The sequence below is a fragment of the Colletotrichum aenigma genome (assembly GCF_013390185.1).
Source record: "Colletotrichum aenigma strain Cg56 chromosome Unknown KSG_Cg56_contig01, whole genome shotgun sequence".
Lineage (NCBI taxonomy): Eukaryota > Fungi > Ascomycota > Sordariomycetes > Glomerellales > Glomerellaceae > Colletotrichum > Colletotrichum aenigma.
The window spans coordinates 2,440,079-2,467,970 of record NW_023500907.1 but is presented as its reverse complement, the minus strand read 5'-3'; the positions used below and the strand labels follow the sequence as shown (position 1 = coordinate 2,467,970).

Here is a 27,892-nt window from a genome sequence, read left to right as displayed (position 1 = left end):
GCATGCCAGCCCACGGGAATTGCTCAGGCAAACAGCTGAACCCCGTTTAAGGTAAGATACTCAACCCTCTACGAGCTATTGGTGGTCAGGAATCTTGGGTGCCATTGCACTGGCGCGAGATGGTGACTTGCCAGTCGTGCACGGGAAGGCCTTTGGTGACGAGGGGCATTGGAGAAAAAAAGGTTGTTAAAAAACGACAGACGTCATCGCTCCTCGACAGCGGCATGGTGGGGTCCTAGTTCCCCAGCACCTCACCTGCTAGTATCGTAGCCAAATGGCAGAAACCACCAACTACGTAACTCTTGCATGGGCCAGGCCACCAGCGACCTGTTGAGCGGCAGCTGTGATCTACCACGGTGAGCTGTTGTTGCCTACCTTACTGCGTACCTCAGGATGTCTGCGTATCTTAGTGCAGCGAGCAGACCAATTAATTGCTAAGGAGTCTACCAGATTCTAGATCATACCCAGGCGAGGCATGGGTTGGGTCTCAACTTCTCTTGCCGATTTCACACTTGGGTCACCTTCACCATCTAAACCATCCCAAGTTCCGGTTGTTCCTCAGTGAACCACCACCAACCGACTGACATTGACTTTTAACGAACGTCCCGTCTCCTCATCATCCTCGACCTCTACTTCCTCGCTCCTATCTTCTCTGCCCTGCTCTGCTGTGCTCTGCCGATATACCAGCCGCCAGTTACGCCTTCCCTCTGTTAGAGACAGCAACAAGCAAAGACCATACCACACCGGAAAGGCAGAGTAGTGAGACAGTCATATGTCAAGTCATATGTCATCTCCTTCTTCAAAGCAAGCCTCTCCTGTCCGCCCCGGCTTGTCCACCTCACTTTTCTCTTCCACCTGCATCTGACTGATACATCGCCATACTTTCCCTTCCGACTGTTCCTCTCCCGGCACCTCCTTGCTCTCCGCCGACAAACGTCAAGCACTCTACCTACCAGCTTGTCGACTTTTCCAAGCACTTTTATTACGACCCGTTCCCACCCAATATCCACATTCGTACCGCCCTTCTTCCCGCCTGGTCATCCGCACAGAGGGCTGCCAGACGGTCGGACCCATCAGTTACCGACTCTACCCCTACTCGCCGCATCAGCAACGCCTTTTGCTGCCGCCCGCGAGCACTGCCCCTCATCCTGCCCAAAGGGAACATCCCGGACACCGCGCCGATAAGACCGATAGCGGCCATAGAAACACTACCTCATAGGCACTGCGAGAGTGAGACTGAGGGGCACCGCTGCATCCACTGAGCCAGTCGCAGTCATGGGTTTGGTCCATGTGCCAGGAAGACGCTCCAGAGCGTCCAGCCTCAGTGAGTCTTACCAGCCCTAGCGTTGCCTGCCAAACCCAATGTAATAGCAGACAATTTCTCTTGAGCCGCGCGCAGGGTACTGTAGACTACTTGCTGCTGTTGCTGCTACTACTGAGGGCGACAAATTCCTTCGCGCGCCCACTCCTGCAACTTTTTCTGCCTATTTCCCATTCCCATCCTGTCCCCAGTTTGTTGCCGCTGTCCGGCTCTAAAGTCTTGTTGGGACCCGAACAGCGTTCCCTCCTCTCTTGCTCTCCACCCTCCTCCCGAACCTCCCATCGTGCGCGCGCCTCAAAAAAAAAGCTACCGCCAACAATGCTGACCTGGCTCGGGAATCCCACAGCTAGCAACCGCTCCAGCGTCGACGAGGCGAGAGGAGCCGAAGATGACGACACGCTCGTGGTCGAGCCCGATCAGGGCAACGGTTAGTGAAACTTCCCCGCGAGAGCCTGCGCCGGCTGTCTTCCCCAGCGCAACGTCTTGCATGCAAATAGCTAACATGTTTGCAGTGCTCATGCACATCATCTCCCAGCTTCGGCCGGGTGCTGACCTGAGTCGCGTCGTCCTGCCGACGTTTATTCTCGAGCCTCGTAGCATGCTCGAGAGGATCACCAAGTTAGTGGCATTCAGCATCGGGGTGTCTTCCGGAGCTTCCATAGCTGACCGATTGTCATAGCTTCATGTGCCACCCTGAAATGCTCCTCCCGATACCCGAGATCGACGACCCAACCCAACGATTCCTCTCCGTAGTCAAGTTCTATTTGAGCGGCTGGCATATTCGTCCACCGTACGTATATAAACCCTTGCCAAGTTTGCGTAGGAGAGGCATGTCATTGACTTGGTCTTAGAGGAGTCAAGAAGCCCCTGAACCCAATCCTCGGCGAGATCTTCACCTGTTACTGGGACCTTCCCGACAGCACGAAGGCCTACTACATTTCAGAGCAGACGTCGCATCACCCTCCCAAGTCGAGCTACTTCTACATGGTTCCTGACCACCACATCCGGGTTGACGGTACTTTGAAGCCGAGGTCGAAATTCCTTGGAAATTCCGCGGCGAGCATGATGGAGGGAACTGCTATTCTGTCATTGCTGAACAGAGGACAGGACAAGGCCAAGGGTGAAAGATAGTAAGTCGGCGGGAGGTTCGGTTGGATGAGCCTATGCTGACTGTAACACAGCATCTTGACTCAGCCAAACATGTATGCCCGCGGCATCTTGTTTGGAAAGATGAAGTACGAGCTAGGCGACCATAGCTTTGTGCGCTGTCCAGAGCTGGACCTGGTTGCGGATGTCGACTTCAAGACGAAGGGCTGGGTTGGTGGTACCTACAACGCAATTGGAGGATTCATCAAGCGGGAGAGCACCGGCGAGGTTCTTTACGAGCTTTCGGGGCTCTGGAGCGAGGAGATGTTTGTGAAAGACGTCAAGGTAGGTCCAGCCAGGTTTGTGCACCAAGTTAGCGCTAACAAGCCTGCAGACTGGTCATAAGGAAATGTTCTTCAACGCGAGGAGATCAAAACCTAGCAGCCCGTCGGTGCGACCCATCGAGGAGCAAGACGAGCGCGAGTCCCAGAAGCTCTGGCAAGCGACTGCCCAAGCTGTGAAGGCTAGCAACCATGAGCTCGCTACGGACGAGAAAACCAAGGTTGAAGACAAACAACGCGAGGAGCGAGAGGCCAGAACACGAGACGGCGTTGAGTGGCATCCCAGACTTTTCAGAACAGTGCACGGTGGCCCTGGCGACGTTGAGGAAGGCGAGGAAGACTTGGAGTGGATCATCAACGCCAAGATGTGAGTTTCGGTGAACGAAACACAGAAACGCTGAATACGAATGCTGACCATGTCATAGCGATGGAGCAACGCCGGAGAAACAAACCGAGCAAATTTTGGCCATCTATCCCATCCTTCCTGGCCAGAAGGCAACAGCTGCAAACACGATTCTGCCACACCGGCCTTCTGCATCAGAGGCGCCCGCAGCTCCGGCTCAACCCGCCAAAAACGACCTGATCGACTTTGGAGATGATAGCAGCACTCCCACTGCGCCTGCATCAGCTGTCCAGCCTCCTACTGGAGCTCACGCGACCAGGAGCGACTCCAAGGATATCCAGGGCATGCTCAACAAGACAGGACATCAAGCTGGCGAGGGTCCGTTGATGGACTTCACCTCCGACATGAAAAAGGCGGTCCCGCCGTTGAAGAGAGCCGACACCAGCGAGGATAGCTTCCACGACGCCCTGGAGTAGACTAGACATGCGGTTTTTAGCTTCCGTCAGGTATAACACGTCATCACTTTCATTCATCATGGGAGGTCAACCTCTGGCTAGAGGAGAGGAGATCCATTCTGTGCACCGGCGAAAACGGGGTTTGGTAGAAAAGGGATACCTTTGTAGATATGTAGCATCGTTTACGGACTAGCAATAATGGCATTCAACTGCGGACACTGATTTCAACAGAGCAACATGAACATGACTTTGTTTCGGAAGCTTTGTTGTGACAATAGTATACACATTTGATGCTTGACCCTCGAAAAGGGACCCTTGGAAATAAAAATAACCATTCCCAGAACACCGCGAACGCCAGTTTCTTTTTCAAATTGACCGCGCCGACTATGATTCAATATCATAGGGACCACATGTCAGAATCAAGCCAGAAGGCCCCTCGATCACGGGTCCCGGCTTATGAACTCTGCCTAAACAGGCTTCGCAACAGCTCACGGTTACGGCTCCTGCTGCGCGCGGGGACAGGGCTGCTGCTTCTCTGGCGAGGACGCGCCCGTGACTGATGCTCGTGGTTGCGGGCTTGTCGTTTGGCAGAGCCGTCCCCAGCACCGTTGCGTTCGTCACCGCCCAGCCGCTTGCTGCCATTTGGTCGATCCCGCCGGTTCCCACGTCGCTTATCCTCGTTCGGCCGGTCTCGTCCTTGGCTATCGCCAGTATCACGACCATCACGGAAGCCTTGACCTCCGGGTGGGCTGTCGACATCAACACCACCGCCGCCACCGCCGCCACCGCCGCCACCGTTGTTCTCCTAGTAACGGCGCCGCGTGGGCTCTGGGGTGGGCGAGCGGGAGGGGGAGCGTTCGTCGCGGCCGCGGTCCTTGAGCCACTTCTTGGTGCTGAGGGTGAGGTCGCGGTCGAGGTCCTCGGAGGGGTTCTTGCGGTGGATGAAGTTGCAGAAGCCGCCGCGGACACAGCCCTCCCCTGAGTTCAGACGGCAACAGGCCTCGCGGAAGTCTGTCACGGGTGACAGCTCGCAGTATATGGGGCGCGCGGCGTACCAGCGCGAGTTAAGATCGTCGCAGGCTTTTTGAGCCGAGTCTTCGTACTTGAAGCGGGCGTAGACGTTGCCTATAAGGTCTGCGGTGGTTGAATGTTAGCAATCGTTTCCATCTTAAACGTTCAGAGACGGCGTCAAACTGACGGCGAGACAGGAAGAATAAAAGACGGGGAAAAAGACATACGATCATTATTGTTGTCGCAGACGACCAGCTCCTCCAGCTCGCCGTACTTGCAGAGCTCGCACCAAATGTCCTCGTAGAAGGCGTCAAAGTGGTTCTGCAGCTGGGAAGGGTTCATGCGGTTCTTCGGGTCGTATGCCGGGTTCTGGTAGAGGTTGGGCATGAGGATGGTCTGAGAGTAGCTGGGCTTGACGTGCTTTCGCGAGCAGCGGTCGCCGTGACGGCAGGCGCCGATCTTGAAGTAGAAGGAGCAGTTGACCTTGTCGAGCTCGGTACCGAAGATGGAGGCGAGAAAGTTGGCCATTTTCGCGATCGACTTTCTAGCGGTGAAAAGAAAGATGTCGGGTCGTGGATGGAAGCGGGATTCGAGGTCGGGACGTTGATGGGGAGGGAAGGAATTGAACGTCGACGAAGGGTGAGGCGCGCGTTGCGATGCGTTTGGATCCTGGTCGCGGTTGGGAATGCGACGGAGGAATATTTCAGACAGCCTTGCGCCACGGTTATTAGTAATTGCGAGGCTGGAGCTTTCTGTGGCGGTGCTTCGATGAGCTTCTGGTGGGTCGTGCATGCAGAGTACCTAGGTACGTAGCGCAGCCCGGATCAGAGTCTAGAACATGCACTTTCTAATTGACGTGTTGTTTATTACCTGCTGTGGGGGGGGGATAAACATTCCGTCCAGCCTTATGCGATTGTCATCATTGTCTCTGATATCACTGTCGCTGGCATTGTCTCTGATGCATTCAATGTCTCTCTCAGAGATCATTATACATGGGTCTGTGTTATCGCCAAACTACATCCTTGTGCAAGGCAAACTAGAACTACAGCATCTACCATTGCTCATGTTTGAAACACTGGGTGGTTCCCTAGTCAGTTCTCGCATGCGGCTGAACTCACACATGAATGACGCCGAATGGAAGAAGAGAACAGATCGGTCTGAAGGAGCGCCGATCCTTGGCTGAAAGCTTCCAGACATGCTCGTGCAATGGCTTGAATTGGGATCTCCCTTCTGATGTCCCGTCTGCCGCGTACAAAAGCTTCGCTCGTCCGATGGTGATGGACTGTCTTTCAGAGTCAAAATCCAGTCCGAGCAACGCGGCCATAGCACGATGGTCACGAGACCCGCTCCTCCGACGAACGCCGTCGATTGGCGCCGCTTGTGGTGATGGATAATCTTGTTTAGGTTTCTTCCAGATGCAGTGGAATGATCAACGGCCTCCGGTGGGAAGGGATGGTGAAACGGTTGGCTTCGTGAGTGACGCTGAACCAAATGGCCAGACGCCGCAGTCCCGCCGCCGTCCCGTCTCTCGGACTCAGGTCGAAGCCAAGACGCTGGAGGTCTCTCCCCAAAAAGGCGCCCACAACTGGCGAACACCCCCAGCGGCCTGCAACTTGATTTGGGGATTGGACCAGGATCCCATTCGCCAATCATGACTCGAGAACTGTGTTAACCCCCGCTTTAATTTTGGAGATTGCTGGGTCTCTCCCCGTTTTGGCCGTTTTGGGGGACGCTGCACCTGTGCTTTCCCACCTCCTACAGGACATGCGCAAACTTGCCGGCCGTGCGCATCCAACGCGGACCGAAGCCAACATCTGGTCTGTTAGGTTGCTTCGACAGCCCTCACCACACTCTGGCACTCTCAACTGCGTGTGTCTCCTTTTTTTAGTCCCTTACTCAGAACCAGTCCCTTCTTTTTGCCTTATCTCTTTCCTCGCCCCCTTGCTTGCTACCACAAACTTGCCAGGAGTTCTTTTTTTATATTCTTGATCGACGCCGCGTCCTTCACCATCATTTCGCAGGATCTGCGAAGAAGCTTCTGCCCGTCTTCGATTTTCCTTGACACGGACCCTCTTCCGCGGCCACAACTTCGAGACATTACCCCGGACGCCCTCCTCTGTTTATATAACCCCCACGTTCGAGACGCACCCCCGATAGCTGGCACAACAACCTTGGGCCATGAATTTGAGCGCGACTCCTCTCCCCTCCTGCTGACGAACCGACGCGACCTTTTCCCCCTTCGACAACCGGTCCTCGCGCCGACCCTGCTTACACCTGTCCGAACCAGCATATACCCTCTCTCGACGAAGCCGCCGCAATGGACCAAGCAGACATCCCCGCGCTGCTGTCGCGACTCGCCAGTGACGAGGACGCCGCCAGGAAAATGGCCGTCTTCAAGCTGCAGTCCTCCATCAACGATCCCGCTTTTGCAGACGTTTTCATATCTTCCGGCGGACTGGTTGTGCTACGCCGTCTAATCATGAGCGCTGGAGGAAACACACTGGCATACTCGCTGCAGAGTCTCACGCGTCTATTGGAGGTGGATATGGGCTGGGAGATTTTTGAGGGCTCGTCGTCCGGTGACTTAGTCGAGCGCATCGTCGAATTGATCGTAACGAACCCCCTAGTCAACATTTTGCGAGGCGCCATGTCGATTCTGGTCGCACTCGTTGCACACTCGCAATCCTCCGGCCGGCCCAATACCCCGCGCACTCCAGGCTCATTCGGTTTCAGGGCGCTGAAGCCAGCCGTCGCCGTGTACCCGCAATTCTTCGAGCTCGTCATCTCACAACTGCAGTCCGCCGACCACGCCCTGTGCGCCAACGCGCTCATGCTCATCAATGCCATGATCAGGGACGCCGTCTCCAGCGACAGCAGCACGAAGCCGGGGTCGCCTACTATGGAGGAGTGGTCCAAGTTTATCAAGCGTTTGCAGGACTTGGGCCTGATCAAGGCCGTGTATAATCTCATGCAGAGCTCTTCATTGCAAGATCTCGCGCACCCACTGCTCGAATTTCAGTCCTTGACCAAGGTTCTACTGAGAAAGTGGCGCGAGGTGAGGGTTGACCTGGAGAGGCCTGAACACCGACGCGGTCTGAAGGGTTTACATCTGGCGAGCAATCCGGAGAAGCAGGTCAATGGGCATTCAAGACTGGATGAGCTGAATGAGGGCAAAAAGGGGAGCCGACGACACAATCCTGAGAAGTGGAGAAGACTTGGCTTCGAGACGGAGAGCCCCGCGCAGGAATTCGAAGTGCCTGGGTTCCTGGGCATGATGGATTTGACCGACTACGTGCGCAAGAATGAGGACAGCTTTCAGAAGCTGCTGTTGGAGCAGTCGACAAAACACCGAAGTGAGCGGTGCCCGGTTGCGAGGGCAAGTCTTGCTGTCACCATGATCCTCTACGATCACTTCGAGGTCGAAAAGTCGGAGATCGAGGACACGATGAAGAGCTATCAAGGCTTGGACGGTATTAAAAATAACGAGAAGCTTTTCCGACCGCTCCTCCTGCAGTGGTCGAGGCTACACACCGCTGGCTTGCAGGCTTTCTTCCGCGTTTGGAAATCCACGGCTGCAGAGCAACTGGACTTTGAGAAGGTCGCAGAGCTTGTTCGCATCCTCATTGAGCAGGTTGTCGGTCAAGCTGTCAGAACGAAGGACGTAGTGGAGGTGGAAGAGGAACTCTTGGAGTACGACTGCACCAGGCTACGTGAACTTCAGATGGAGCTGCTTGAGCTGTCTTTTGAAGATCAATGGGGTCAACATTTGTATCAAGTCCGAGAGGAGTTGAGACAAGAGGCCCTCCAGTTTGTCAAGGAGCAGCGCATCAGGTGCCTACTTCAGGGTTCGTGGTTCTCGAAGCCGCTACCCCGCCGAGACACCAACCCTCGAGACGAGACCAAGCGCCGGTTGTATACGCCACGGCCCTGGCGGTTTGCCAAGCTGTCACACAACAGGAGATACCTCCACTACGCCGACTTCGAAACTCAGACATCACAGGACCCCGGCCTGGATATTCTGACAGAGAAGGTTGACCTCAGCACGATCAGTTCAGTGGTGTCAAACGTTTCTGCATCCAACGAAGACACTCGAAGCGCGACTAGTAGTTCGACGCTCAAGAACACCGCGACGGTGAAGTCGACAACCAAGATTACAATTTTTAGCTACGTCAACCCCGCCGAGGCAGCCAAGGGCGGCGATGCCAAGGAGCAGGCCATCCTGACGCTGTACCCTGTGACCCATAGTCTGGCGTCAGAGTGGCTCGATGGCCTTCTGATGCTGCTCAATCAGGCACCAATCACTGCCGAGACGAACAAATTGGTCAACCTGGTTAGTGACTTTGGTCTGAAGATCAGGCTGCTGAACGTGAGGATAGAGGCTGCATACACTGGCCCTCCTCCAGGGGCTGGCGTCGTCCCTAGCCGGGAAGGTCTAGATGAAGACTACTTCTACGAGGTTTGAGTGCCACCAAAGCTGGGGAGCCTGTCGAAAGATTCGATTCATGTCTTTATTTCAGCTTATTTCCTTTGTGGTCCCTTTTGGCTTTCATATACCCGCGTTCTCTCTTGCGTCTAAAGCCGGGGATGTAACGAATGGAGCTGGGAAGAAGAAGAAAAACTGCAGTCCAGTCTACAGGCTGTTTTACAAAAATGTGCATAGCGAGCGTCGTTACATACAGAGACTGGATTTGTTGGCTGGCTGGCACATGTCTCTCCCCTGGGATGATGGGGCGCTGAGGATGCTGCACATATGGGGGCGGATGGTTGGTTGAATGGAAGGATAGGTGTTTATAGCTTAGCAGACAGGCTTTCATATGATCATACCCCTCGAGGGCAAGTCTTGATGATTTGCTCGAGTACATTTTCTAATACCAAATAATTCTCCAAGACCTTTATCAGTGATGAGATGTGCGAGGTGCTTTTCAGCTGTGATAGTGGCGTTCAATAAACGGCAGCTGAGGGCCCTTTGCGGTATGGTGCGCGATAGAGTACCCATATAGCAGATGACTTTGACTGACAAGACTTCCCCCGCTCAGAAGACATTCTCTTTCGGCCAAAATCCAGACCTGGCCGCATCCAGGGCCGTGGCATGTCACCGCTGTCTGCCGTGGTCGTGGTGCCTTGCAGGGGTTTCCAGCTGGTAGCGCGCGGCAGGCGGGGCCACCAAGTTAGCTTCCCGTCGTCCCGTTACCAGCATGCCGGCCCAAGCTCCACCCTGTTGCTCCCCCAGCCACCCGACAATTATCAGCTCCAGCTCCAACAGAAAGGACCCCTCCCGTTTCCTTTGGGTTGTCCACTTCTTGAGGGCATTCAGCTTTACGATTAAGGCGGGGAAGTTGTCGCTCCACTGGCCGTTTCCCCGTTTCAAAGGACAATCGATTCAGACGACGCAGGGCACATCTCAAATTGCGTGCAAACACAAGGAGCGCAAGTTTGCTGTACACCAAAGGATTATGACATCACTCCCGTCCGAGTGAACCAACCACCGCTGAAACGGAGCTGTCTCTAAAAAACCTACCCTCCACCCCCAACTCATGGTTCGCCGACTGCCGTGGACCCATCCGCATCGTAAAGTTGACTACACCGGCAACAACACCTCAAGCGAAATGGTCTTCAATATGACCCCGCGCAGCGGCAGGAGAGGAGGACTGATGTACAACAATTCGTCGTACGGCAAGAGCAATTACAGCAACAACCGGTATTCGCGCGGCGGGTACAGCAATGGCGGGGGTGGTCCGAACACCCCGTCGTCGCAGAAGAAGCGGCTGGACGGGCTCTACCTGGAAGGGAACTGGTACTGCAACTGCGAGCCGCGGATGCAGGCCAAGTACCTCCAGACCAAGAAGCAGGGCAAGAACCATGGCCGGTACTTTTGGACGTGCGAGTCGAGGGGTTGTAACTTCTTCCTGTGGGACGACGATGCGAAGAACCGGGCGGAGGGAAACACGTTGACGTTGCCGCCCATGCCGGAGGACGAGCCGACAAAGAACGGTGCGGCCATGTCTGCGCCTGCGCCAGTGCCTGCACCTGCTGCTACGCTGCCAACGCCGACGACAGCCACGCCGAGACAGCGGTCTATGGGTGACTACCTTACGCAGCAGAAGGAGGCGGAGACGCCGTCGCGGACGGCAAAGAGGAAGAGGGTTCTTTTCGAGTTCAGCGACGACGATGAGGAGGATGACTTCGGACTAGGGGATATGTCGTCGGATGAGGAGAGGCAGATGAACGAAGCCATGGAGCGGAGCGCGAAGAAGTTGAGGGACGCGGCGCCGGTCACGCCATCCTCCCGACGGGCGGCGGAGAGCGAGGTCGATACCCCGGGGACGGTCTCGAGGACACTCTTCCCCGACGCCAAGAGAAGGAACATCGGCACCGGGTCCTTCTCCGCGGCCAGCACGGCGTCGTCGATGACTGCGAACCTCTCCATGTCGCCGCCGGCATCACAGACCCAGGAGGAGCAGCTGGACCCGACCGACGAGGTGATGGCCCTGCTCAGGGGGCAGAAGGTGGACGAGGCAACGATGGGAGAGGTGAGAGGCGTGCTGCGGCGGTACGCGATGAAGGCCAAGGGGATTGCGAGGGGGCGAGACAGCGTCAGGACGGCCCTCAAGACGAAGGATGAGAAGATTGCCGGCTTGCAGGAAAGGGTTGCCAGTCTGGAGGATCGCAACCGGGCTCAGCGGGAGGAGATTGCCGATTTCAAGGCGAGCATTATGGATCTATACTCGAAGCACTGATGAGAAGGAGGGAATGGGTTACGATTAGGAGAAGTGGGATGGATTACTTTGGGCGATTGGATTTGAGGATACCCCTTGTTATGATTGTAGGTTAGATAGTACTTGGGACATTGGTTGTTCTTAATCGGACTGGTTCTTTTAAAACGGTTGTCTCTTGTGACTAGGTCAGAAGAAGGTGAGCAATTGCCCTGTCGAGAAACGACTACTTCTGCGACGTTCACATTCAATGTAATAATCATGATGCGAGACATTTGGTTCGGTTCTTCTTCCAACATGTGAACTGCGCCGGTAGGTCCTTTATTCGGCCGGCTTGTACCAGCCGTCGCAGCCGTTTGAGTTGATACCCTATTCCGTGTCTCTAGTGCGAACTTCAAAGCTGGCTCTCATTGGCGTCTTACGAAGGAGACGATTCGAAAGGGGGAGGTGGAGAGAGCGGTGGTAAAAACCAAGAGGGGAAACAAGGGTTGAAATGCCAAAAGAATTCACTTGAACCCTTAACCCCACCGAGAAGATGATGGATCACCAGGGCGCTGCGATTGCGCTGACCTGACCACTGGGCCATTTGGTTCTTCTCGCCGGTTGAAAGCAGACGACCAGAGGCTGGCCTATGTAGGTCAGGTGAGTGAGTGGGTGCCCGACTGAGTCCTGGCAGCAAGTGTGTCCAACTCCAACGTACCTGCCGCTTTCTTTCACTTACACTCACATGGTCACATAGTACATGCGAAGATCTGAAAGTGATCCTTATGCCTCTCTCCCGGTCCAGAATGGGTAGGACACTCGCAAATTACTTGAAGCATAGCAGCGCCTCATTTTTGGGGGAGCTCATCAAGTATAATGAAAAGAATGTTGTGACTTCACCATTATCCACCCCGAACGAGTCTAGCCAATTCTCGGTTTGCAGCCTCATCTGACAACGTCTCGCGTCAAATAATGCGATAGGAGACTCAATTGGGGCGATTAATCGTCTGGGGACACATATCAATAGTACCCCACGTTCATCTCTGCTGTAAGTTTTCCCGCCAGACAGCAAGAAACATGATCATGACTGCCCTGTGAAAGAAGATTATAGGAGCATTCTCGTCTATCATCACGCGATCGCAACCTGCTCATCAATGGTCATGACGCTGCAAGTGAACCTCCTGCATCACGTTCGATGAACTCCAATGTAACGAAGAAAAGTCTTTACAATAACTAAGGTATAGTAGCAATAAACCAGGTATACGCCGTCGCGGGGCTTAATACCCCCAGTTGCCCGACCCTTTACCTCCCTTGTATGACCCAAATCCTGGATACCATGCTTCTTTTCGAACCTTACTCGGCAAGAACCTCGCGCAACATGACAAGGAAGTTTTCCTTGAGTTTGTGAACCTCAGACACTGGCGGCTTGACCGGTTCGCCAGCGCTCCGGCGAAGCCTGTCGCGTCTCTTAGCGCGACGTCGACGCTCGGCCTCAATAGGATCGAGCTCGTCTTCCTCTTCTGCCTCCGCCTCGTCGTCCTCTTCATCCTCGTAAGCCATATCCTGAAGATCTTGTTGATCAAGACCGAAATCGGAGGAAGAGAAGCCCGTGGGTACGAGATCTGGGCCGCCGTTACCCTCAGCAGCCATCTTTTGCCGCGTCTTGTCATGGTGCCACTTCTTCCTTTTCTCTTGCCAGGCGATGAGTGCGTTCACTTCTTCGATGACCTTGGCCTTGTCAATCGCACCTGAGCTAACACCTCCCTCGAATAGCGCGTTGATATTCAAAGTGCCATTCTTGGGGCCCTTTCTGAGGAATTCCAGGATGTCTTCTATCCAACCCATCAACTGGTCGAAGAGTCCATTGTCATGTGTGTGAACTTCATGCACGAACTTGTAGAAGTTGTGCTCGTGCCTCTGGCAGAGATCGATGAACGCTTGCACAGTCTGATTCGGGTCCGCGGAAGCGTCCTGCTCCTGGCATTTCTCGACGACCTAGAAGCATGTCAGCAATTTATCTTGTCTTCGATGGGGACCATCTTACCTGAATCATGTCGTCGATAAAGACGGCAAAGTCGGTGACGCTGTTGTAGACGTTCGCAGACTTGTAAACCCTGACAAGCGGCTCGTAGAAGATGGTGAAGAGATCCCTAAAGAGCTGGAGGGTTACTGGCTCCTCGACCAACTGCAACATCATCGCCTTGTCGTGCTGCCTCGTGCACAGTTTCAAGAACTGCTTAAGGTACGAAAACAGTTGCGCGCCCTGTTTGAGTTCTTCGTCCACGTTCTCGACCGCATTGTTGAATGCCACGTAAGCGTTGTACAGTCGGCCGATTTGCTCCGAGGTCAAGGCAGGCTCAAGGTACTCCGAGCGCAGAATAACGACAATGATGTCCATGTCCTCCGACTGAGCTTCCTCCCGAATAGCCACCTTGATGTGCTCCTCGGCTTCCGTGTACATCTTCAGTTTCTTGGTCAGGACCTCATCGCCAATCTTAGCAGCAAGAGTGTCAATAGACTTCTGGAAACTCCGGATGCCGTCGTTCAGCGTGAGGGAAAAGATGCGCTGCAGGAGTGAGCGTGTGCCGAAGGGTTGTGCCAGGAAGATGTCCAGGACACCGGACATGACAGCCGCGGGATTAGCGATTCTAATAACGTTCTTCATGACGGTATACGGAATGAGCGAGTGGATCCTCTTAGCTTGGGCAAACAGCTCAGGAGAGTTGTCCTCCGCGAGGAACAGGTGGTAGATTGTAGCCGCGACCTCTATCCTCAACCACTCGGCAAACTTGCGGTACTGGATGCTCAGGTCCTGAATGGTCTCCTTATCCTTGATCTCCTTGAAGAGCGAGGTCAGACCGTTTCGCTCAACAATCTCCTGACGGAACCTGGGATGCCATTAGTAACACATTACGCATCTCACATTGCGGACACTCACTCTTCCATGTAGATGTCGAGCTCCGCTGCGCGCTTCCGCGCAATCTCGTAGAACTTCTTCTGCTCCTCCATGCGCAACTGGTCAACAGCCTTTCTCCGCTCAATGTCGTCGATATCGGCATCGGTCGGCGTGATTGGGTCCTGGGTGAGGAATTCCTCCATGGCCTTGGTCTGCGCAATCTGAGGGTTTGACAGGAGAGAGCGCAAAAACGCCCTAAGTGATACGCGCTGACTCTCCCGCCATAACGTGACGGGCTCGTTGTTCTTCTTGCTGAGGAAAGGAAGAGGGCTTTTCGGTCTGCTGTCGGTTGACACGCGGGGTGAGTTGCGGCCGGAGGTGGTAGAGCCTGCGCGTTTGTGCCCTGGTTGATGCTGTTAGAGAGCGTGTTAGGAGTGACGGGGGAAAGGTTGCTCACCTCTGATTGATAGCTTAGAAGGCTCGCTTGGGGGAGCGAGGCCGGTCATTTGTGTCGATACAGAGGAAATTGACGACGCCGAAGAGTCAGGAGATCCACCACCAGTGAGGGAGGAGAACAGGCCCGACGTCGTGGTATCCGCCTTGTTCTTCTTGGGTAAAGTTGGGAGGACCTTTCCGGGTAACTCTATACGTAGTCTCTTGTGCAATCTCATAAAATCGCCATACCTTCTACCGATGAAAAACTCGAGTTCGCCCTTGCGGTGGATGCGCATGAGGAATTCCTGGTCATGGTGTTAGTGAAGCCCCGCGTCTGTTTCGGGATAAGCTTACCGCATGCTTGTGAGTCCTGATGGTCTTCCTTTCCGAAGTAATGCGCACGGCGGTGACATTCACGTCCCAGCCATTGATGTAGTTTCCCTCCGGCATTGTGTGCATGACTCCCGTGTCAATCGCATTGCTGTCCACGACCTCGATCTCGGAAAATCGTATCCTCTCTTCGAAGCCGGAGGAGGTCTTGCAACCCGACACCATCATCAACTCGACTAGCTTCTGACATTTTATGGCCAACTTGCGTCTCTTCGTTTCTTCCAATCTGTCTTCGGAGGATGAAATGTTCTTAGTCGCAAAGGATTCCAGGAACTGGACGTGGGAGCAAAACGAGTCAGCGCAAGCTGTGCCGGCGGGGGCTTTTCTGGGCGTTCCAGAGATCGCGGGGAAGCTTTATTACTTACCAGTTGCAGCTTGTCTTGCCAAAACTCCTTCTCCTTGGCCTTGTCAAGGAACGGGAAATCGCGAACATGGTGAACGAAGATGTAGCGCAGGATAGGGAGCTCGGAGTCCAAGGGGGAGACCTCGCCGACGTCGGATTTGAAGGGGGCGCCGAAGCGCTTTAGGGCCGTGGGAGAGTTGAGCTCTGAGATTTCGTACTTGACTTGCTCGGAGATCAGCTCTCGCTTGAGGTCTGGAAGCGAGAAATGTCAGCATGGTCCCCGAAAATGCCAGTCATTCAACATACAGTGCTCTTGCTTGCCCGTCAGAGATTGACCCGGCGGAGGGATAGAGGCATCGCTCTTGGTGCGGACGGGGAGCTGCAGGTCAGACTTGACAGCCGGAGCCTGGTCCTGGTCGGACGCTACAGCAGCACCATTCTGGGGTTGATCTTGCGATGTCGAAGCCATCGGCGATGTTTGTCTTGGGCCTTGTTGAGCTACCCGGGGAGCACACAGCGAGTCGTAAGATGCCTCTTGTCGATGCCAAGCTCGTGGAAGGAAAAGAATGTTCGTAGGTGTTGGGAGGGAGGAGGGTGGACGTCGTCAAAAAGGTCGAGGTGATGGGATAGAGCTGACTGGCGTCAGACCCGGAGCGAGTAAGGCAAGGTATCTGCGGTTAGGTAGCGTAAGGTAGGTAGCGTGGGTGTAGGCTCGTAGCGGCGGCGCGGCAACAATACCTGGGGGCCTGAGGGAGGGGCTCGACGTAATAATCAATCTACCCTGGGCTGGGCTGGGTCCCCAAGCGCAGAGCAGATCCAATGGTGACGGGGCCCAGGTTCAAGTTGCAGGGTGCAGGCCCAGCGACCGCGGTGGAGACGCAGGCTCGTAGGGCCGCTGGAAGTAACGCGCGTATGGCGGGGTAGTTACAGGCTCTGCCGACAGCTTCTTTCTCTTCCAGGTTACCGTAGGTAGGTAGGTTGCCGTTCTTTTTTGCTGTGAAGCCTGGCGGAAACGAGAGCAAGAAGCGGCAACGGTAGCTGAAAGTCAATGCTGTCGCGGTACGGCGGGGAGCCTGGCTTAAGCCTTTTTTTAGGTGGTATCCCAAACCGCTTAATCTTGGTATGTATGCAACCTTCTTGTCGTCGTTGTTTTTTTAGCCTCCGACTGCCTCAGTTGCCTTGCTTCCCGGTTTTTAATAGCTCCTTTCTCTCGGCGGGAGCTAGGGGTAGTAGAGGGGGCAACACACGTCGTTTGGTGACGGCACGGGGGAGACAAAATGAGCTCAGAGCTGTGTGTCCGTCGACACTGATGGAGCTGTTTTGGGTGTGAAGCAAGCGGTACGTGTGAGGTGGTCAGTCACCCGCGCATAGGGATGGATCGGGATGTTTATTCTCTTTTCAGTCTCGCAACCTACATACAGCCAAGCCAGCCCAGCAGAGCGGATGGATCTCTCGGACACCTTAGCTCGGGGAGACGGCACACCAACACACACACATACACCATCTCCTAAGCCATGTTTGGCGGAGACTCACGACAGGAAACAGCAGACAAAACAAGCAAGGCACAGCAGAAAAGCAAGGAAGGGACCGTAACCGTATCTAACACGCGGGAGAACCCTTCTACGAACAGTGTGGCCGCCCTGGACGGGATGACGGCAAACCGTCTTTTTTGACTTTTTCTTCTCCCCCCTCCATGTGCTGTGTGCTCGGCCTCTCAGCAGTTCAGGGTCCTGTCTCCTTGTGCTTGCTTGCCCCTGACAACAAGGCGTTGTGACGCGCGAGGTCGATGCTGAAGCTCGGTTTGCTCTTATTCGGGGGCCAACCTAAAGGCAGAAAAACCACCACAGGATGAGATACAGGGATATTTGTTGGGTGTGCTGGCTCACTGCCGCCCCTCCTCCGACAGCACGTTCGACTGTCACTGCGCAGCCATCTCCAAAAGCCAAGCCTTTCCCGCGTGCCTTACTGCTAGGGATGATCCACCTTGTCTCCCCGACTGCGCCTACAGTCTGGCCACTGAGCCATTCTTACTTACGCGGTACTCTATGCTGGCACACTGGCTGATCGCATTCTGAGGCCCGAATGACGCTGAAGAGGTGTGGCGGTGACATCTGCTGCGGTGGTTTCTGTAGAGGGTTGGCCATGGGATGCATGACGTTGCCCCCTTCTGGAGCTGGGCCGAAAGCCGAGACAAGACCTCTCCCCCATCCTCCCAAGACTCGTTAGAGACACACACGACGGATGGCACGTCCACTGAGCACCACGACAGTAACCTCCAAGTGACATACCTCTAACACTTCACACACACACTTCAGCCACAATCCCATACAGTACTCGCGGATTGGTACTGCAAGAGGCCTTGGCCTGCGCTTCGCTTCGCTTCTCACTCTCTCATACGAACCAGCCAGCCACACAGGCACCTTGCTTGCCCTGCTGTTTGGTTTTCCCCGTCGGAGATTTTGACGGAGTCACACACTCGCCGCAGTCTGCAGCCCGCAACGTGTTGCTCCATTCGTTGACTCAAAAAGCATCGCCCCCAACCAAGAAGCCTCTACATCCTTGGTAGGAGATCCGCTCCGTTTGTTGTCAGTCAGCCTTGCTGGCCAAGGACACAGACGCGCAATCATTGTCGCCATCAGCTCCTTGGCCCGGACGACGCCGAACGGCCCAAATGGGGCACCGAACGGCTAGCGCGCCGATTGTTCGATAGGTTGCGCTCCCGTGAGACTCTGCGGCCCTTCTTCGTGCCATTCTCCCCCGCCGTATCCACCTGCCCAGCGATCAAGCAAATCTTTGCTGGGCCTTTTCTGTCCGCGATCTGAGGATGCGGCTGCTCGTAAAACATCCTTAAAGTACGTTTGGGGCCTAACCAATGTTAGCGCCACAATACGCACGAGGCTGGTCGAAGAAAGCTTCTGGATCCCGCGGCTCGCGGGAAACAATTTTCTCACCATCAGGACCCTCAGGCCCAACCAAGCCTCTGCGGAATGGGTCACACCAGGTAAGAAGAAAAACGCCCCGTTTCCGATCACGCTTCATCCCTGCGCCTACGCGGATATGGTGCCGGGCCCAAGACGCACGGTAGGACCGTCGTCGGGGTTCGGAGCGGGCCTCTTTCGGTGATGGTCACGACATATGCATAACCCTCATTTGAGCAGCCCATCGGCCATCCCGAATCGTAGGGCTAGTCGCCGCTTGCTTTCCCCGGTGCTTAGCCTTGAGTTAAATCCGATGGTGATGACAAAGTTGAACAGCAACTATTCATTCAGCCTCTAAAGTAATCTCCATCCATCAGGGCACTCGGAACGGAGGTGGAGTCTGTGATGGTTTTGGCGGGTTAGATCGGAAAGGCCCGCAACATCCGTTCTGATCGTATTCAGTACGGTATTTGGGGAAGTTCCGGGGCTCTACGATGTGTCCTCAGCCCGGATCGTATTCTACCAAAGTTCTTCCGGACTTGTCATCAAAAAACTTGGAACCTGAATCCTGGGGGATGCTTACGACATCTGATTCCAACACCATCGATAATCCTTAAGTCTATATTCTAAGGCTTCAAAGTGCACTACTGATACTCGTCGTTAACATTTGGCCGTGTCAAATATGGTCTAAATCACGACAGTTGATGTCGATATTGTCCATGTAATATGAATGAACAAACATGTGGCCAAAAGTGTGGGCGTGACGCTTCAGTCTCGTCGAAGCATGATTTCCCCAGCCTGCAGTGTATGGACCAGCTTAGCAAATATCATATCTCAAGATCATTCCTGGACTCTTGAATCTTCCCTGGACACAATTTTGGGTACTTGTGCCGATATCCTGTGAGGGCAACCAAGTTTTCAGGCCTTTTTTTTTCTTTCCCCCCTGGCGCAACTCCGTGAGCCGCATTAGGTGAAGGGAGTGACTTTGACGTCAAAACGAATATTTCTCGGAAAGCCGTATTTTGAGTGATCTCTCAGAAAGAGTGTATTCTCTAACCAGGAAGAGCTTCTGCTGTTCACCTTCTTCTCGTGGAATAAACCTTCACCTCTCTGTGGTAGGAGATGATAATACGGGGTTCCGAGGAACCAAAGGCGTGCGAAGCTGAATTTGCATATTTTCAAAAGTTACACCATTTATGATTGCAACCTGGCGACACCTTTGAATACGGGGACTTCAACGATGAGCCGAAGCTGTGCGGTGATGCCACTGGGTATGGGGCTACCAAGTGAGGACACTCGCTGATGAACGAAGTGCTCGTTCCGTCCGCGTTATAGGTACCAAATTCCGGCTTCTGGATGTGGAACAATCCTTCATTAGAAGATCTCTCGTATCTTAGAAACTTCTTTCCCCTTAGTATGGGGCTGTGATCTGCCCAGCGGTGGGTTGAAGGGACAGGTTCCTGCCTTAGGATGAGCAGGGTGATAGGTGTCATCGCCACAAGACAAGACATCCAATTATGGGTTATCTTTGACCTCATGTATCTGCATCTTGACCGTCTTCCGTCAGTCAAAGGATTAAGTGAAAAAGATCTGTGAGATGGTGACTCTTGTCCCGAACCAGGAGTATACCATCACGATGAAACCAGCTTGAAGTTGCAACTTTTACAAGTTCAAACCTGTTATGGGAGAAGTATTTCTAGTTGAGCTATGTATGAATATGGGCAGCGAGACCGGTTCCGGACGTGATAGGACCCGCGTTTATACACCGAATGCTATATTCACACACTGCTTCTCCGACCACCTATGGCTTTTGTAATAGACGATAGCAGCCCCTGAACTCACGAGAAGACTTGATCCCCACTCGGCACACTGTTGGGCCCTATGTGTATTCTGAACAGGCTCAAGCAAGAAACATATGTATACTGCTGATTAGGATTTCTGAATGAAACAGGAGGTGCGAGTACAAGAGACGGCGAGAATGACGAAGGTGGCCAGAAAAGTGATGGCGAGTAAGTAGACAAGTTGCAACGGGCAGGATAACGTCGATATATACGAGGATACTGTAGCTTTAAGTCCGTGAATGCCGCAATGGTCGAGAAGTGCTGTCTATCTTGGACTTTGAGCCGCGAGGGCGCGCACACTTCTGAAGATGTCTAAAGATATTCTCTACTCGAGGCTGCCGACGGCATCTTCCTTACCTCTACCTCATTTTCCCAGCAACTTTTCCAGCTATCCATTGTCCACAAAAGCTGCCATTATGATCGAACGCCTCCGATGGGAACTTTGCGCCAGGAGCGCCCTTGGAGTGAACGCTCAAAATACTTCTCCAGGCTTTCATTCCGTTCCCCCTACATTTCCTTCCATGGTGTACAAGTCTATTAGGAAAGCAGAAGAGAGTCAAAGTAGATGTAACCGATTATTCTATTGAGGGGTATCAAATATTACCATGTAAAACCTCGCAATGCCTATCCCGTGCGCTTTCAAAACGGATATACCAGATGCCTCACCTACAACTCGTCAAAAACCCTCAACCTGTCCTCTTCCTCTCTTCCACCGCGATCTCCCCATAGCGGCGGCACATGCCTTTCCTGACTCCCGTCACCCTTGCTATCGACACCCAAGCCCGGAGTGCGATTAGCACCCTTCTCAACAATCTTGGTAGCGACGTCCTCCAGGTCGACACCGCCAACCTGCTGCGCATACTGTGCACCCATAAACAACAGGATCAAGATGGCGAACACGACAGACATGACGATCCAGACAGTCCGCAACCTCTTGCGCGTCTTCTCCTGCCACTCCCTGTCTGCCCTCTCCCATCCCTCGATGCGTCTCCTAACAAGGTCAACCCTCTCCCCGAGCCCTTGAATCCGCGTCCTGCCCTTCTCGATCCTCGTCTGCAACGCCTCGATGCGTTGCTCCTGTTCGTTGAACTGCCCAAAGGTGGCCAGCTGCCCGTCGACGTCCCGCGCCATCTCTTCGGCTTCGCGCTCAAACTCCCCCGTCAGCCGCCGAGACGCCACCGCCAGCTCCTTGATCGCCGATATGGTATTGTGCAGCATGCTCTTCTTCTCGAGGACGGAGTAGTACGTCTCGTCAAGCCGGCGCGTCGTCGTCGTTGAGAAGCTGCTCAGGTCCACGAGCGACTTCTTCAAACCCCTGCATATCGCATCGAGTCAGTATGGAACACACCCCTTTTTCCTTTGCGCGCAAGATTAAAACATACGTGACCCTGTTGGCAGTCCTCTCCTTCTCCACCACCAGTGAAGTCGCAGTATTGGCTTTCTTTCCCTTCCCTCGAGGCGGCGAGACGTTCAAAGAATTCTCCCCGCCCCCGAGCATGGGGCCAACAAGGGCACTCGTCCGTCTGCTCGAGTCCGGACTCCTGCTGGGCGTCGCGAACTCCGACCTCGTCATGTCGAGCGAGCTCCTCCCCAACACCAAGCTCCGATCAGCCGCCGACAGCCCGGGAGACCTCTCGTCTGGGAAGAGGAACTTGCTGCTGTTGTCCCGCCTGCTGCTGTGATGGTGTGGCTGCGGCGTCGGGTGGTGGTGGTGACTGTGGCGGTGACGATGCATCTTGAGCGGCGGCGAGAACTCGGTGATGGAGCGGGTGATCTGGTGCCTCGGTCTGCGCGCAGGCAGCAGGGCGGCAGCGGCTGCGGTGGCAGTCGATGTTGCGGTAGCAGTTGCAGTCGCAGTCGTGGTAGCCGCGGGCGCGGGAGCAGCCTTGTCGGAGGAGGTGCCGTGGCCGTTGCCGTTGCTGTTACCGGACGAAGAGTTGCTGATGCCCGCTGCTGTCGACAACGCTGCCATCGACGCCGCCGTCGGCAGCTCGAAGCGGGCGGCGGACATGGTTTCACCTTGTTGACCGTCGTCTCTTGTTTCGTCGCTCGTGGGGCTTGGAAGTCCCAAGTTTGGCTGACTGGTGCTGGGCCGCCGACCGCCGCTACCGCGTTCGCCGCCGCGGGCACCCGGTCCAGACGGCTTTTGGGATGGGATGGGCTGGGCTGGACTGGGCCCCGGTTAGACTTTTGTGTGTCGCCTGCCTTGTCTTTTGGCTTCTGGGCTTGGGACGGTCAATGCTTCGAACGGCACAAAAGATTGTGGCTTGTTCCCTGGAGAAGGAAAAGGGTAAGCGTGTGTTGGTTGACGCGGTGTGTTAGAGAGAGGACAGCCAGCAGGCAAGCCGACAAGGAGACGGGAAGGTGGAGGTGGAATGTGCACGGTTTCGGGGCGCGGAACCGAAGCTCTCAGCACGAGTGGTCCGTCTTGGGCCAATGACGCACTTTCACATGCCCCTTACCCCAGGTTCCTCCTGTATGGCTTGCATCAACTGAAACGTCGTCTGAACCTCACTGCCGGCAACCACCCCGCCATGTTGGTTTTTGGGCAGAGGATGCAGAGAGAACCACCCAGGTTTACAGCTTCAAGTCAGACGTTTATCGTTTCTATTGTCAACTATGGATTGATTCGAGCTGGTGTTGGGCTCGGTTCCATCTCCGTCATCTGTCCTCTGTTCCGATCGCAACGCGAGACGAAGTTTCGGATGGCTAGCCTCATAGGGCTTTTCTGTAGAACAATCAAGTCGCTTTTCTCTTCGCTTTTCTCTTCGCATTTTTCCCGTCTCCTGCTGGCTTGCCTCACCAACTGCCCTTCGCCGGCTCCGAACTCGCCTCCGAAGTGCCGTTTCCGCGCCCGCCGTTCCGATGAACGAGCCGCACTCTAAGCACACGTTCCCCCGAAGCCGTTCCCTCCTGTCCCGTATAACGTTCACCCTCGCATGAGCCCCTGTGACACCTTGTTTGTCCGCCGAGCTGCGCGAACCAGGGAACGGAAGGCCCGAATCCTCCTTCGCTCCCCGACAATGTTTCGGTATTTGTCAACGGGACCGGCGTTGAAAGAAAATTTGCTGGCGCAGAGAGGCTTTTGCCCGCTCAAGTGGTCTCTGTTTGACTCGGACTCGCTCATGAGTTGATGAGCTTGTTTCGTTTCTCCTTCCTCTTCAGCCTCTCCACCCGTTTCTTGTGCATCTTCTCAGCCATCTTCTCGTAACGTTCCTTCTCCTCCTTTGCGGCCTTCTTATCCTTGAGATTCTGGATGCGTTGCTGGAAGCTGTGTCAACACGACGTCTCCTAACAGGGAGTGAGGGCGGTCAGCAATGTACCTTGCGCTCTGCCTCCTTCTCGTCCTTCATTTCCTTCTCCTTCGCCTTCATAGCCGCCATCGCAACGCGCTCCTTGGCGCGCTTCTCGTAGGACGTCAAGCCTGACGTCGGCCTGAAGGCCTTCTTGGGCGCATGCCATTGCTTGCCTGTCGCAGGGAGAGTTAGCTGGGTGCGCTGTATCGGCCGGAGAATGGGGCAGATGAGGTACCATTCTTCCGCATGCCAAGCGGCTTGTCAGCAGCGGAGGTCGTGGCCGTAGCCTTGTCTGCGGACATGACGGCAGCGTTGAAGAATCGCAGAGCTGGAGGCGGAGGAACGTTAATCGAACGTCAATTTGCGCAGTTGAAATTCGCTGTTCTGCGGACGGCTGGGAAATTTGCCATGTCGAACAGAAAAATTTCGGCGGGGCACAAGGCTGCAGAGACGGCTAGCGCGTCCGACCAACCAGTAAAGTTGCGCCTGTGGCGGTACAACTCCATAAATTAAAGGACGTGCATAACATGTGGCTAGTGAGTGCTTCACGAAGGGTCCAGCGTCCTGAATCCTCAACCAGGGGAGGCGCGCATGAGGAATGCGAGCATCGGGAATCAATGTCGATCGGGGTTTGAAATGACAATTTCGATCGTCGGGGACAGAGACACGGTGCCCAACCATTGACCAGATCGTTCGACAAACGATGGTAGAAGCCTCGGACAGAAGCCTCCGACGCTCTTCGGGAGAGGCTTTTCCCGTTACACATCAATAAAAGATTCGATGCGCCCCCCGTTGTTTGAAATGACGCCTAAGATTCGTTTCCAAGAAATTGTTGGTCATACGTCGGGAGGTCGCCAGCTTTCATCAAACGGTCGTGGCTCAGGGCTGGGCCCGGCCTTGAGACATTACGTCGTTATGTGCCTCAAAGAAATGCCATCCAGCTCAGCCTTTGGCAGTGTTATGGTTGGTCTCATTGTTGAGATGACGGCCACGGAAGCAGAAAAGACGTTGACAGTTGGGTCAGCGGGACTAATCAGACAGATTGCAATGGAATTGCACCCAGCAGATGAAGGCTGATATCCGGTATTGAGCTGTGGTGGTGGTGGCTCGTGAGGCTGCCGAGATGAACGCGGCAGACCTTTTCAGTCTCCAGTTGCCAACTTGGTCACCAATATCAGAATTTGGACACGACATCCCTGCTCGTTTGACCAATCGAGAAGTACCGTACGCGTTCGAGGCCGCGTTAAACTTGGATATCCCAGACTGCGACCCCAGGTTCCCGATGCGAGGGCCCCAAAGATCCTCTTAGATGATGGGTGCTTGGCCACCTGAAGCAGGGATACCGGCGTCGTTTGATCCCGAGGAGTGAGATTAGGTAAAGGACATCTGGCAGTGCACAAAAATTTGAACAACGGCAGTGTTGAGAGAAATTTATGATGACTTGCCCACCGCTTCCTGTCATTAATGTCATTACCGAGGCGTGGGCGGCGTGGGGTTTGCTGAAAGCGGCTGGTAGTCATCTGGCAGGCGAAATTACCTTGGGTCATCCGCAATTCGACTGGACCCGGCGCGGTGCGCTCTGATTTGCCGCCCGCCAACGCTGATTGAGGGCTGGGAGGCTGGCGCGGGAAAGACTGGTATTCTTAGAACAATTTGGCAGATCGGATCGGATATGAAATGATGCAAGGCAGGATGTTTTGGGCCGGAGCCGCGCTTGCAAGACTGACGAGAGGTCGGGGAAAGAAACATTGGACAAGGGAACAGGAGGAAATGGGTCTCGTTGAGAACTGAGCCATCCTGGTCCGGTGGAGATGGTTGCCAGCCAAGGAGGCAAAGCATCAATCACGAGGAGGATTTTTGTTCCCTGCCGGGAGATGAGGGCCTCCCCAAGGAGGAACTGGTCCTGATATCCCCATGCAGGTGTGTCTGATGCAGAGAGGGAGTCCACGGTGTCGTGGACCAGGCCACGAACCTGACGCCGACAGACCATGATTCGGAGGGAATCTCGGTAACCAACGCTACCAAGGCAATCAGGGCAATCAATCATGTTGGACATGTCGCCGGCCCAAACTTTCCAAGTTGTCGGGCGCTGATTGAAAGCTGCTACTGACGTAAGTGCCATGCCGTGTGTATCTATCATGGCACTTGCTATGCCATCCCGTCGACAAAATCTGCCGACTGGTGACCGCAAGTTCTTCGTGTTGTTATCAGGCGTTTGAACCTCAATTCGGCCTCGATTGGTACGTGGCGTCATGCAGGTCCGTCTGTGCACCACTTCCAGCTTGCATTCGCGCGGGTGGGTTTGGATGCAACACGAGTGATTGACAGGACAGGCTGGATTCTGGTTCGAGTGAGACGGAGGCGCGGAGGTTATCTGCACCTGCAGCGCAGCTGCAACTCTCAGGGAGAGAGACACGACTACGGCGGCCATGGATAACTCTGGAGTCACTCGATGCATGGCATGGTCGACCGGCAACAGGACAGCGGGCGCCTGTTTGTTGATTCCCGTTGCAACGGGCGACTCGAAACAATTGAAGGGTCATGAGCAGAGTACCAGCCCGCTAAGCAGGCTAATAACGTCGTCGTTTGGGGAGCTTCGCCTTCTTTGTCCACTGCCGTCAAGCCGCAAAGAAACGGCCCTGTCGCACAAAGAACCTGCCCGTTTCCCATCGGTCGCCACCAAGCGTTGGATGAATCGTCTTATCAAACTGTCGAACCCCAAATCGAAAAAAAAGACGGCGGCGGTCCGAGTCGCTGCGATTACTGGCATCCTGCACCGCGAGACCATCGGCCCCGAGGCCAGGGACACTGAGTCAAGATGCGGCTCCAAGCCGTAGCAACGTGAGGAAAAACAAACATTAGAGTTCATGCCGCTTGATACTCTCTTTGTTCTCTTGTCGGAAGTCAAAAGCCTTGCGTCGTTTCTTGACAATCGCAGTAAACATCATGGCTATGTCTCTCCACGCCGAGCGACCTGGCGATCAAGTCCCTGGTTTGACACAAAACAGCGTATCCATCTGGTCCTGCAATCGGGTGTCTTCGGCAACGGGCGCTCTGTGCATAGAAACCTGGTCTGCGAGTGACAGAAAGAGGCACAGTCCCATCTGGGGTTCGCGTCGTGTTGCCTCCATCCAGCTCCAACTGTGACATGTTCCCCCACCAAGAGGCCGGGGTTGAGAGATGGGGCGTCAAATACGGGAAATATGGGAGAATTAAGGTACTTCCATCCCATCTTCCCTTACACAGCAGACACTTGGAGGCATCCGGACTTTTTGCTGCATCAGTTACCATTAGTGGGAAAGGAACGCTGGCTGCTCTCAAGTGTGAGGCAGCACGAGCACCCAAAAACGACGTTGACAGATGATGTTTTCGGCGAGAGGTGCCGGGGTGACGGATCGCACTGAAAGATTGGTCCCGGCCCCAAATACGAAGCCAGACAGCCCAAAGTTGGCTCCAGCATCCATTCACAGAACCGTACTTAGTGACAGAGAAACTTGGAAGTTCAGCGCACTATGTTTCGGTCCTTATGCTAGAGACTGACGGGTTATCGCTACAGGTGGTCTTCCCCCAGGCCGCAGGGCCATTCCAGACTAAGAAAAAAAGCAAGTAGATCTGCCAGGTGCTATCGGTCATCTGGCCGATTGATTTAATATGGAGATGGGAGGGGTCTTTGAGGCTTGGGGGTGTGTGGCCCCTCGTCTGCGGTCTCCATCCCTCGTTCGTCGCGCCTCCAGGCTTTTGGGGGGTGCGCGGGCGCTGTGCGCCCTAGCAGCAAAGAGTGACAGAGCAAAAGTGACGACGGGGACTTGGCACATGCGTTTTGCACCCTTGACCGTCCCTGGTTCGAGACGAGGAGCCATTCAGAGGCGGCCGTTGCATCTGGACGTGGAGGAGGAATTCGGCTCCAACGCCGCTCCAAAGCAGCCACATTAGAATAGTCCAGTGAGAATGCTGTCCACACACACTCGCTGCTTGACCGCTTTGGCGACGGCTCCGGATTGAAGGCAAGAATCCGAGGCGTTGGACCGTATTGCGGCGTAGCTGTCGAGATGAGCTGAGTCGAGTCGAGGCATAATTCGAAGACGGCTCTGGATTCTGGAAAGTTGAAACTCGTCCGGGTGGCTCGGGTCGGGGAGACGAAGCCAATACCGAAGATTGTCTTTTCTGTGTGCAGCCAGATGACGGAGCGAAAGTGTAAGTGAACGGCGCGGTGCTGGCTGTGCTGTGCTATGCCTTGCTGAACTTTGGCAAGACAGACGGACGACAGGGCGTGACATGACTTGGCCGGGCTTGACTTTGCTGTCTCTTCGTCTCGTCTGTTCTCTCAACGACGTCGAGGCTCTGCTCTTTACTCTGGCTTTCTCTGCCATTTGCCGTAAATGGGGCGATGGCGACGATGGAGGGGGCGTGGGTGAAGGCAAATCAGGCGGTGCGGTGCCTAGAGAGGCAATTGTCTGCTAGGGGGACCTTCTTTGGGCAGGTCGGAGAAGCGATGATTCGTCTGGTGTACGCCTGCCATGT

At 54.7% G+C, this 27,892-nt stretch overlaps 7 protein-coding genes across 7 annotated transcripts; 3 read left to right on the top strand and 4 right to left on the bottom strand.

Annotated features, from left to right (window-relative positions):
* Positions 1–1,639: 1,639 nt before the first annotated feature.
* On the top strand, positions 1,640–3,567 carry OBPALPHA (Oxysterol-binding protein-like protein OBPalpha; the record flags this gene model as incomplete). Its single annotated transcript, XM_037315924.1, has 7 exons — positions 1,640–1,748; positions 1,834–1,939; positions 2,001–2,111; positions 2,173–2,451; positions 2,503–2,752; positions 2,802–3,115; positions 3,174–3,567. 7 exons carry the CDS (start codon positions 1,640–1,642, stop codon positions 3,565–3,567), a joined length of 1,563 nt encoding a protein of 520 aa, XP_037185879.1.
* A 784-nt stretch (positions 3,568–4,351) lies between these two features.
* Positions 4,352–5,085, bottom strand: CGCA056_v000662 (Splicing factor U2AF 23 kDa subunit; the record flags this gene model as incomplete). The annotated part of the gene is made up of 2 exons (XM_037315923.1): positions 4,352–4,680; positions 4,785–5,085. The coding sequence occupies 2 exons, from the start codon at positions 5,083–5,085 to the stop codon at positions 4,352–4,354; spliced, it is 630 nt and encodes a 209-aa protein (XP_037185880.1).
* Positions 5,086–6,874: 1,789 nt separating this feature from the next.
* On the top strand, positions 6,875–9,019 carry ELMO3 (Engulfment and cell motility protein 3; the record flags this gene model as incomplete). The annotated part of the gene is made up of 1 exon (XM_037315922.1): positions 6,875–9,019. One exon carries the CDS (start codon positions 6,875–6,877, stop codon positions 9,017–9,019), a length of 2,145 nt encoding a protein of 714 aa, XP_037185881.1.
* A 1,072-nt stretch (positions 9,020–10,091) lies between these two features.
* Positions 10,092–11,294, top strand: CGCA056_v000660 (uncharacterized protein; the record flags this gene model as incomplete). The annotated part of the gene is made up of 1 exon (XM_037315921.1): positions 10,092–11,294. One exon carries the CDS (start codon positions 10,092–10,094, stop codon positions 11,292–11,294), a length of 1,203 nt encoding a protein of 400 aa, XP_037185882.1.
* Positions 11,295–12,605: 1,311 nt separating this feature from the next.
* CGCA056_v000659 (PX domain-containing protein) lies at positions 12,606–15,785 on the bottom strand (the record flags this gene model as incomplete). Its single annotated transcript, XM_037315920.1, has 7 exons — positions 12,606–13,247; positions 13,297–14,140; positions 14,191–14,551; positions 14,606–14,888; positions 14,938–15,246; positions 15,339–15,568; positions 15,623–15,785. 7 exons carry the CDS (start codon positions 15,783–15,785, stop codon positions 12,606–12,608), a joined length of 2,832 nt encoding a protein of 943 aa, XP_037184950.1.
* Positions 15,786–20,741: 4,956 nt separating this feature from the next.
* CGCA056_v000658 (uncharacterized protein) lies at positions 20,742–22,086 on the bottom strand (the record flags this gene model as incomplete). Its single annotated transcript, XM_037315919.1, has 2 exons — positions 20,742–21,390; positions 21,458–22,086. The coding sequence occupies 2 exons, from the start codon at positions 22,084–22,086 to the stop codon at positions 20,742–20,744; spliced, it is 1,278 nt and encodes a 425-aa protein (XP_037184949.1).
* Positions 22,087–23,198: 1,112 nt separating this feature from the next.
* Positions 23,199–23,673, bottom strand: cgrA (rRNA-processing protein cgrA; the record flags this gene model as incomplete). The annotated part of the gene is made up of 3 exons (XM_037315918.1): positions 23,199–23,339; positions 23,399–23,544; positions 23,607–23,673. The coding sequence occupies 3 exons, from the start codon at positions 23,671–23,673 to the stop codon at positions 23,199–23,201; spliced, it is 354 nt and encodes a 117-aa protein (XP_037184952.1).
* Between the last annotated feature and the right edge of the window lie 4,219 nt (positions 23,674–27,892).